The sequence below is a fragment of the Clinocottus analis genome, unplaced genomic scaffold, assembly GCF_023055335.1.
Source record: "Clinocottus analis isolate CAN_PGR_092001 unplaced genomic scaffold, fCliAna1.0.p SCAF_19, whole genome shotgun sequence".
NCBI classification, from domain to species: domain Eukaryota; kingdom Metazoa; phylum Chordata; class Actinopteri; order Perciformes; family Cottidae; genus Clinocottus; species Clinocottus analis.
The window spans coordinates 13,237,155-13,248,125 of NW_027175920.1; the positions used below are offsets into that span (position 1 = coordinate 13,237,155).

Below are 10,971 nucleotides of genomic sequence, written 5' to 3' on the forward strand. Positions count from 1 at the left end.
ATATATATATATATATATATATATATATATATATATATATATATCCTTTTCTGCTGTTACTATCCACTTAACACAATACAATTGAAGAAAAACAACCTGTGCAGCGCAGTATATATTTAACAATAGCCTTTTACGACTCCCACCGGCACTTAACATTAAGACTCGTATTGACAACAGCGCTATGAAACACATCAGGCCTGACTAGTCTGACATTTCCTCCCCTCCCCCACCCAATCTGCAATGCAGATTGGGTGGGGGAGATTCATACTGATCAGATTCTTATTGTCTGTATAAGAACCCACCTGACGTATGCCGAGCCATTTAACAACAAAGGAAGTACTCGTGTTCCTGTGGCGTACCTGCTGATCACGTCCTGTTGCATCTGATTCAATCATTTATCTGGGAAGAGGAGTGAGAGTGTGTGTGTGTGTGTGTGCGTGTGCATGCGTGCCTGTGTGTGTGTTTTAAGTAGGAGGGAGGATGTGACATGCAAGTGAAAGCAGACATTACAGCAGCAGAATCCAGCGTGTTGCTGTTAACGGCCTCCTCTCCTGTTCCGCCTCCTTCAGTCCCACATGAAGAAAATAATGACGTTATATTTATGTGACGCTCTGACATGAGCTGGAACTATGATTGATGCACAGACACACACAGAGACGCACTCTTTCTGACACAGTCTCACACACACAAACACACGCACACACATACTCTCACACACAAAGACACACAATCTCTCACACACACACTCTCATACACACAGACACACACACTCTCACAGACACACCCAGGCAAACTCACACACACACATTCTCTCTCTCACTCTCTTTCACACGCACACACAAAAAACACACACACACACACACACATACAAAAACACGGACTCTCTCTCTCTCTCACACACACTCTCACACTCTCTCTCTCTCTCTCTCTCTCTCTCTCTCTCTCTCTCTCTCTCTCTCTCTCTCTCTCTCTCTCTCTCTCTCTCGTGTTCTTCATCCAGAGAGGTCGCAGTGAGGAGGAGAGTCTGAGGCACCGCGCTGTCTGGGAGAGATGCGCAGGCTCAGAACATCTCACTGATGGAGGGAGACAAGAGCACGAGAGCCAGCTGAGAGAAACCAACAAGTCAGAATCATATTGTGGAAGTGGATGCTGTGTAGAAATGATTAAAACAGAGAGAAAGAAGCGTCTCCTGCCCTCTCTTTGCCTGTAACGGGTCTTCTGGACGTGAGAGACCGCACACAAACTCGTCGTCTGACGTCAGAGTGGCTGGTTTCCTTAGGTGATGAGAGGGAGACTTAACGCACTGGGTTCCTGGTCTGAGAGCGAACAGACTCGTAAAACAAGAAGAGGAAGAAACGGATCAACAGTCATATAAAAAAAACAGCAAATGTGACCACTTTAGGTTCCACTTCCGGGACACTAATTGGATCCGGTCCGCGCTCGGCACGAGAGGAGAGGAGCGCTCTGGCGGCGCGTGTGCACGGAGGACGGATTCCTCACCAACCTGTCGTGATCACTGGAGGAGAGATGCATTATTAGATGTCTAATAGTTTGATTTCTTTGGACTCACGAACGCTGAAGATTTGCGCGTAAAACTGACTCCTGCCGCCGCCGCTGAGGCGTCAGGTGCCGCGCGCAGTGCTTACCAAACTTATTTTTTGTTCTCTTCTTTTTCATAATTTTCCAACACACATAGACACACACACACACACACACACACACACACACACACACACACACACACACACACACACACACACACACACACACACACACACACTCATATGGCTTCTTCCATTTAATAAACGGAGAGATCAGGTGCACGGTTGCGCCCGGCTGCATATCTTATTATATCTATATATATTCTCTTTTGTTGATATAAGCTCTGCAGAGTGAGTGTCCTCCGGTGGTGACGTCAGGAGCAAAGAGCAGCAGGGGAGGCGGAAAAAAAAGCAAGAGGACGCAACCTGTGCCGCTGGCGCGCATCTTTTTTTTCCAACCAAACTTCTCCGGCACCGTCCGGGAGCGCAGAGCACCGCAGCATCACCAACTAACAAAATAACAAAACACACACGCGCGCACACACACAGACACAAATACAGACACACGCGCGCGCGCGCCCAAGGAGAGGAGACCACCGGAGCGATGAACAACAAGTCCGTCAGTTTGAACGCGAGCGCGCCGCCGCGGGTCGGCGGCTCCGGCACCGTGGACCAGGAGCTCGTCATCACCTCCACGTTCGGGACCCTCCTCTCCGTGGTCTACATCATCGGGGTGTCGGGCAACGTGTACACGCTGGTGGTGATGTGCCACTCCATCCGCTTCGCCACCTCCATGTACATCTCCATCATCAACCTGGCTCTGGCGGACCTGCTCTACCTCTCCACCATCCCGTTCGTGGTGTCCACCTACTTCCTGAAGGACTGGTACTTCGGGGACGTGGGCTGCCGCATCCTGCTCAGCCTGGACCTGCTCACCATGCACGCGAGCATCTTCACGCTCACCGTCATGTGCACGGAGCGCTACCTGGCCGTGACCAAGCCGCTGGACACGGTGCGGCGCTCCAAGAGCTACCGCAAAGCCCTGGCGTGGGGGGTCTGGCTGCTGTCCCTGGTGCTCACCGTGCCCATGATGGTGATGGTGGCGCAGACCACCAAGAGCACGCCGGACGGCGGGGTGAAGCGGATGTGCGCGCCGGCCTGGGCGCCCCTGGTTTACAAGGTGTACCTGACCGTGCTGTTCGGGACCAGCATCATGGCGCCGGGGCTCGTGATCGGATACCTGTACGTGAGGCTGGCGCGCACCTACTTGGAGTCCCAGCGCAACTCCGAGATCAGCCGCGGCGGGAAGCGCTCCCCGAAGCAGAAGGTGCTGATCATGATCTTCACCATCGTGCTGGTGTTCTGGGCCTGCTTCCTGCCCTTCTGGATCTGGCAGCTGCTGTCCCTGTACCGCACCGAGCCCCTGAACCTGGCCTCGCGCACGCACACGTGCATCAACTACCTGGTGGCGAGCCTCACGTACAGCAACAGCTGCATCAACCCGTTCCTGTACACGCTGCTCACCAAGAACTACCGCGAGTACCTGAAGAACCGGCACCGGAGCTTCTACCGGTACACGTCGTCCTTCAAGCAGCGGCCGCCGAGCCTCTACTCGTGGGGGAAGTCCGCGTCCTCCAGCAACCAGTTCGACTTCAACTCCGAGACGCTGGCGATGGGGGCCCTGAAGTGACGCGTGAGGGTCAGGGAGAGAGGAGACGCTTCTGGAGGCGTAATAGGTGAGTGAGTGTGGACCCCTAGGCCTCAACAGGGGCCCCAGGGGTGTCTACAGGGGCCTCAACAGGGGCCCCAAGGGTCTCTACAGGGGCCTCATCAAGGGCTCCAAGGGTCTCTACAGGAGCCTCAACAGGGGCCCCAATAGGGGTCTCAACAGGGGCCCCAATAGGGGTCTCTACAGGGGCCTCAATAGGGGTCTCTACAGGGGCCTCAATAGGGGTCTCTACAGGGGCCCCAATAGGGGTCTGTAGGGCCTCTACAGGATTCTCTATGGGGGTCTCTACATGGGAAAAAGATTAGAAACTGTAAAAAAAAAAAAGAAAAAAAAAGAGAGAGAGAAAAAAAGTGAAAGTTAAAAATATAAATACTGAAAATTGAAAAAAAAGAAAAGTATTTATAAAAAAAACAAAAACAACTGAATCAAAATTGTAATTAACCCCCCAAAACTTTTACGACATTCCTTTTTATTTCAAATACATTGTTGAATTTGTCAAAGTTCAACAACAAAACTAAATTCTTCAAGTTTAAAACTTGATTTTTCAGGTTCAATCTTTTTTTTCAAATGAACAAAACGTTTGTCCCAGTTTTGGCTTCATACGTGTAAACTGTCTACGTATTTGCCTTGAAAAAGTTAAACCCTTCTCCTTCATGTTTTTTATTTTTCAAGTAAAGTAGTCAGTTGCAATCTTTAACAAACTCACACTTATTCCGCAAACGTTTTTTAGTATATATTTCTTTTTTCTTCTTATACGAATTCAATGATTGTATCCGATGTACACAACGTACCCGATGTACACAACGTATCCTCGTACGACGGTTGGTATGTTTTATGAAAAGTTATTCCTATAGGCTGTATATAAGAAGAGGATGTTGTCATCGTGACGTCGCCCATCAGTTCATTCTTGAGGCCTTGAGTTTTGTAATTTTGCCGTCGCCATCTTGGATTACGGTTGTCGCCATGTTGTTGTTTTTTTTTGCAATCCATCAACTGAAGTTACCGCATTGTGGGACGCAGTAGGAGCGATGGAGAGGCGCCGTATAGCTCTGTTAGCAGCAGCAACCTGTCAATCACAGTAGCCCCGCCCTAAAGCAACCCCTGCCTTACGGTCTGTTTGACTCTAAATGACCATAATTTACGAAATGAACATCATGCTGTATGGAAGAAGACTTGAAACTAGAGATTGAGACATAAACTCATGTTTACAATGTTTACTGAGGGAATAGATCAAGAGAGAAGCAGAGTCATTTTCCCAGAGACTTCTACACAACCAGACTGATTTTTTGCAACCGAAGGAGTCGCCTCCTGCTGGTCAATGGAGAGAATGCAAGTTTTAAGAGACTTCTGCATCGACTTCCCCGTCTGGTTACTCCTCATTGAATCTGCAACACCTGTCACTGTCAGCCCGTTGCCCTCCTACAGGGTTTTCAAAACAAACTCCTCCACGTGGAACAACTCGGTGGGGTTTACGGAGGTCACGTGCGACGTACAGCAACGCACACCTCTTATTTCCCGCGGGGAACAAACAGCGGGCTCTGTGGGGGAAGAGCTTTGTTTCTCTCTGCTGCGCTGCTCAGAGGAACTACAGAAGCTGAAATGTGTCTGTTTCAGACGTGATTTAAAGAGAAACCCTGTAGCAGGATGGAGTCCACTGCAACGGCTCGGTTGGTCATTGCAGCAGCTAACTCAGACGAAGGCCGATAGCGTCTAAACATATGCAATAAAAGCTAATGTTGTGTTAACGTCAGCTGACTGTTGGCGGTCTGATTCCCCAGCTACTCTCTGACGACCAAGCAGGCAACGCTGGAAACAGCCCCACAGGGTGTCTGTGTGGTAATTATGTTGTTTCTTGGAGGCCCGGTGTCCTAGAGGGATCATGTCCAAAACAAATTGTATTGCCTTTAATTTGCTGTTAATGTTATTCTTAAACGGTCAATGTCCTTAATAAAATGTGTGTGTAGTGAAATTACAGCAGACACGTTCAGCTGGGGGCCGTAAATCTGGCCTTGAGTGCGATGCGGAGCCAAGTTCCTACTTTAACCCATTCCTGACCAAAACGCCTACGCTAGAGTTGTGTAGTAATTGGATGAGACACAACTTCATTAAGAATACGCATAAAGGGACGGTGAGCGGAGGCTTCGAACGTGAAACGCAGCGTCAGCGGTTTGAGCCGGTCGCCTTCCTGTCTACGATTCCTCTTATTTCCCTGGACTCTCTGCTCTGCAACGTGTATAACAAAGAGAGAACATGCACTCAAAATAGTTTGGATGTCACATCGAGAACCTCTGAGCCTTGATATAGCAGCTAACAGCGTTTTGCATTTGTGTCTACCTGTTGAGAGCAGCGTGGAGGCAATAGATGCATCTGAATTTTAGATTTTCTAGCTTTAAAATGAAAACATACACAAAAAGCATCGTAAAAACGCAACACAAACTCAAATAACTATGTCTTAAAACTAGGTTGTGAGACAGGAACACGAGACTTATTATGCATGTAATGAAACATTTAATACAAATTCTAAAGGGTCCTGGCGGTCGTCTGCTTGGTGATGCATCCTGTGAGAAGCTCACTTTGCATCTACCGCACAATCCCCCTAACAATCGCGTGTGGAGTAGACAGGAGTAACAGGACGTTGTTGCTTCGTGGCTAAATTTAGGAGAGAGGGAACTGACTTGAGCCCACACCTGGATGGTCCTCTGGCAGGAGACGAAGAAGAAAAGAAAAAAAAAACCACCTGAATTGCCGACTGCTTTCACTGGATTTGCGTCAGCGTCCTCCCACAGGGCTGACACACACACAACACACACACACACACACACACACTTACACAGCCGTGCCAAGAACTCCCACTGCATCCAATTTGGGCTTTGTATGCCCCGTTACCTGGACTGAGCCGAGCCCACTCTCCTCTGTGGAGGCCGATGACACTTCTGCCATCGCATTGCATCGTGCTCGGGTGGGGAAATGTACAAGTCTTTGTTTTGTAACCGATGGCGGGATTTACTCTGCAGAAGCACAGAGAAGGTGACGGCCCCTTCTGCTCAGGATGATCCTTGAGGGCGTCGAAGCACCTCGTGTTTTATGAAGAGGTCATAACTCTTTAATTGAGATGGGCCCCGGGACTGAAAGGGAAGCTCTTTTTTACTTTAATCTGACTTATTAAAGTCGTATCATCCCACATGAACATCTGCTGTAACGCTGCACTGTCCTTTTTTTGTTTTTGAGATTCACCAGGCAGCGACTGGGAAACAAAGCGAGTGTGTCTGGCGAGCTGGATGGAGATATTATTCAGGTCTGGACAGTTCCTCAAGCAGTGAAATATATATTATGATCATAAATACTGTCTGGAGGATATCTAAGAGCCGTGACATTTTCAAAGTAATGTCCCAGGTGGGATTGCACACGTTGGTATACTTTGACTGTAAGTGTGTGTGTGTGTGTGTGTGTGTGTCAAATGTCACAAACTCATGCATCAATTCATTGCCAATGCCCCTTTGTGCTTCACACACATTGGCGCAGCACGGAAGCGAGGAAACACACACACGCACACGCAGACCGACAACTCGCAGCAGAGATTCCTCGATGAATATTCCGGATAAGATCTGCTCTGTGTGGGACTTATCAGCTTACGGCTGCCCACATTCAAGATTCATGAGAAATCTTGGAGGGATTTGTTGATTTCTCTTTTTTTGAGCCTGCAAAAGCGCTTCCAGAAGCTCTTTAAGTTCGCAGTGTGACACCTTCATCCCCGAAGGCCGATTCAACTGCTCTTAATATATACAGTAGCCTGAAAAGACGTAGCTAGCGCTTTAGCATCATTGCAAACACAAGTATTAACTCTGTAATGTCTCTATGCGTCGGTGAGTGAATGTGCAGCACTGTGTCCGTCCGTTCTGCAGCAAAGTGTGTAACAGTTTGGGGCGCCAAGTTATGGCTGCATGCTCGTCTCAAAACACCTTTTATGGCCTGATTTATGCGACCGCTGACGGTCTGCTGACTCCTCCTCACGCACTCTTAATCACTCCTACTCTTGACTGGCCCCTCGGCCGTTACAGGGGCCGCGGGTGATTTACAGTGCAGCGCATCTGCCTCACCCAGCTGCTGCTCTGCTGCGCTGCTGTTATGTTTCTGGCCACTGGATGAAAGTAAGTCCAATATTAGCTCTGTTTTAGTCTCCACCAACTCTGAAATGTGGAATATCTGCCGCTTGAGCGCATACATGCTCCACCATGTCCCCCTGGCGTGGTGTGTGTCTGTGTAGCGTTTGGGGAGACAACAGCTGCTTGTGTCGAGAAACAACCTCCACGAGAGCAGTGAGACTCAAACAAAACAGAAACGTTTGGGTCGTATAAACCAAAATAACAGTCTGTAACAGTTTGTAACTTTGGCCGGCATCTTTACAAGCTGCCTCAACCAATCCTCTAAAACCACTCATGAACACGACTGATCCCGATGAGCGCATCGTAACAATCAATACAGATGTCTGCTTAATGCTTTTTAGCTTCCGCATAATGTTTGTAGTTTGCAGTCTTTTTGCCCAAGCTGAGAACATGTGAGTAATGTCCTTTTAATGCAAGTAAGACTAATGTCTTAGTAGATAATGTCTTCCTGGACTAATGTCCCCAGAGCCGCACGCAGCAGACGTTCAACAATTGTTTGAAGGATGTGTATTAATCCTCATGACTAGTATAATGATTTTAATCCGTGGAAATGGTGGAGTGCCACTTTTATGAACATGAGAACTCACCACTTGAGAGGACAGAGAGCAGAACGGGTCTAAAAAACAACCCTTTTTACGACTATTAAATGACAGAACACACTGCCTGCGCGTGTCATTTCCCCAGGTGTTAAAAAGCGATCAGAGGCGTCTGTCATATCATATTTTGTTGAGACAGAAACTGAAGACTCTTCATCTTTCAGATAATAGCACTTTTGTGCTTTGTGATTCCAGTCTTTACATGAATAAAGCCACCAGCCTGCTGTTGACCTCTACCTCAAACCGTGTTTGAAGCTTGTGACTTGAATATCTTGTTACCAGTCACGAGAGAGACCGACGTCAACGCGTAGCCATGCCAACATACTGGCTTTGGAGTGGAGCCGAGTCAAAACAACCCACGCTGACGGGCCTTACTGTTGAAACGACGGCGTCTTTGGCGGCGAGCTTGGCGACGTGGCACTGATTGGCTAACAGTCAATCCCCCTGCGCCGCCCGATCGGATCGATAGCTTTTTCAAACCGCGGCATCTTGTTGTGATGCCAGAGGAAGCGCCCGCCCCCCCCCCACACACAACCCTCACCCTCGTCGTTGGATTCAAGGTTGTGGGCCCGGACGAGGGATCGATCGAAGCGGTGGCAGACGTTCTCTGGGGTCAGTGCGTCGACGCGGGGTTTTCCAGACTGCGTGAACGGTTTGGTCATCTGCGACAGAAATCGTTCACTCGCCTCGACGCCATTAAAGGGGGCCGCTAAACGAAGAAGGGGGAAAGATTTCCAATGCGGGCCGGAGGGAGGGGGGAGGGGGGGGGAATCCCGGCCCGGTCGAGCAATATGTCACAAGAGCCTGGGCAACGCGGCCGTGTGCTCAACGGTGACCGGAGCGCGTTGCTGTGAAGATGAAAAGAGATCGATGGCTCCTGCGATGGGGAAAGTACCCGCGGACATCAGGAGAACGGCTCATTATCGTCGACCGCGGTTGCCAAAACCCCACGCGACAGGCGTTAATGACCCTGTCACCCTGACGCCTCGACTCTCTCTTTGTGGCCACTTTAACATAGTATACCCAGCATTGGATACCAGCATCCCTCCCACACAGCCCGCCTCTATGCATATATAGGATATATATATAGAGATATATAAATATATATCTATATATGCTTCTCTCGACTGGATGAATGGATGCAATAATAGGTCCCTCAGGAGCTGAGAGGGGCAATATTGTGCTACAGGAGCAGTAGCTTACTCGGAGATCACGCCTGCGCTAATGGGAGGTCAAATATTGAAAATCTATAGTCAGGTAGCCAGAAACAGGTCTGCAGGATGTGTCCTACAAGACCACCGTTTGCAGACACATTCATAATATCAACGGGACGAGCTCTAAGATCTCCGTTTGGTTTTCTTCGGCGCAATTGGGGGCGTGTCTTTGGAGCTGACTTTCTGGGGGATTTCACTGCGAATGCAAAGGGATTTCATCAGAGGGGACGACAGGCTGAACACGTGCTAACCTGGATAGTGGCTTACCGGACATTTATTACAATTAAAAGCTTTTTGAGACCAATACTTCAGAAGATGGGCGGATTTGAAGAGTGCAAATGAAGAGACCGTCGAGGCCGGACGCTGCGGACTTGATTGTTAAACGACGCGTCTGAGAGCAGAAATAAATGCATCCACAGCTGCTCACCAGCCGGCGCGTCTGAATGAATGCCGCCTTCATCCTGCTGTGGCCCGTCTCCTCCAACCATGAGAGGTGCCAACATGTCAGTTTTCAGCCATTTTTCCCCACATCAAGTGGGCCAAAATGAAACATTCAACTTCGCTCCGAACCATTAAAACATTGATCCACAACAAAAGATTGTCAAACTCTTGCAAGTTTCAAAAGTTGGCCAATAGATTTTCATGTTTCGTGTTGTTCAGAAATCAAAAGGAAGCCGCTGCTGCTCCGGAGACGTTGGAATAACATTTTTTATTAAATACTTTCAACTTTCTGAAATGTCAAAGCAGGGTTTGCACATAATGAAGAAGTGTAAAATAACTAAGCCAACGAAACGTGCAAAACCACTGGTATGGTCTTAAAATGGAAACAGCTGCGTGGACTTCAGAGTGACTTCAGTGATTAGAGCGGCCTGCAGAAACAAAGGCCTGCTCACACTGCCGGCACTAATACAATTTGTAGAAGTCTGGACAGCAATAAAAATCATCAAAACATGAATTACCTTTAACACGACCCTGCGTGTGGGACGATTAACTTCTACCTGGTAGTGTACTTACACACTATAAGTATATATATGTGTGTATTTATACAATATTATGATTTGTTCTAAGCAGCTGAGAGGAAAAGAAGGAAGCACCACGACTACTCAGAATAAATGAGGCAGACAATAAACCTTTCAGGTCAGTTATTTTATTTCAAACCCTCATCGACCACACTGAAGAAATTGGTCCCATATTAGAAAGAGCAATCATTCCTGGACAAGGAGAGGGTTCTTCTTAGAAGAAAGCACCTCCTGGGGGGGGAAGTGTGGGACCCTGTGATGAAAGGTAGACTGTCTCTAAACTGAAAACACAGAGGAAAAAAGAAAGAAAACAAACACAATCCTGCTTCTTTGGAACCGTTTCAGTGGAGAGGAAACCTCTGCTCGAGCCGTCCCCCCAATGCTCAGCAGGAACAGATTGTTGGCAATGTGTATAAATAATACACATACAATGCCCGAGTCGAGCAATTATGATTGGTACAAAAAGAAATACAAAAACAAAAAAAGAAACTGCTGTAGAAAATTGGATAAAAGTAAGAAATAAGAAATGTCCTCTCCAGACGAGAGGGTGGAGGCGTGTGCTTTTGTTTCTTGTTCTGGAGCAAAACCGGTGCCAAAGGTCAGGATCTGGAAACGAGGGACAACGGCAGATCTTGACCGTGCAGCTACGGGACGCCGGTGTGACGAGTAAAATCTCACTTCTTCTCTCTCTCTCTCTCTCTCTCTCTCT

At 48.2% G+C, this 10,971-nt stretch overlaps 1 protein-coding gene across 1 annotated transcript; it reads left to right on the forward strand.

Moving 5' to 3' along the window:
- Nucleotides 1-2,126: 2,126 nt before the first annotated feature.
- LOC137789825 (urotensin-2 receptor) lies at nt 2,127-3,231 on the forward strand. Its single transcript, XM_068583636.1, has one exon. It carries the CDS (start codon nt 2,146-2,148, stop codon nt 3,229-3,231), a length of 1,086 nt encoding a protein of 361 aa, XP_068439737.1. The 5' UTR covers nt 2,127-2,145.
- The last annotated feature ends 7,740 nt before the right edge of the window (nt 3,232-10,971 follow it).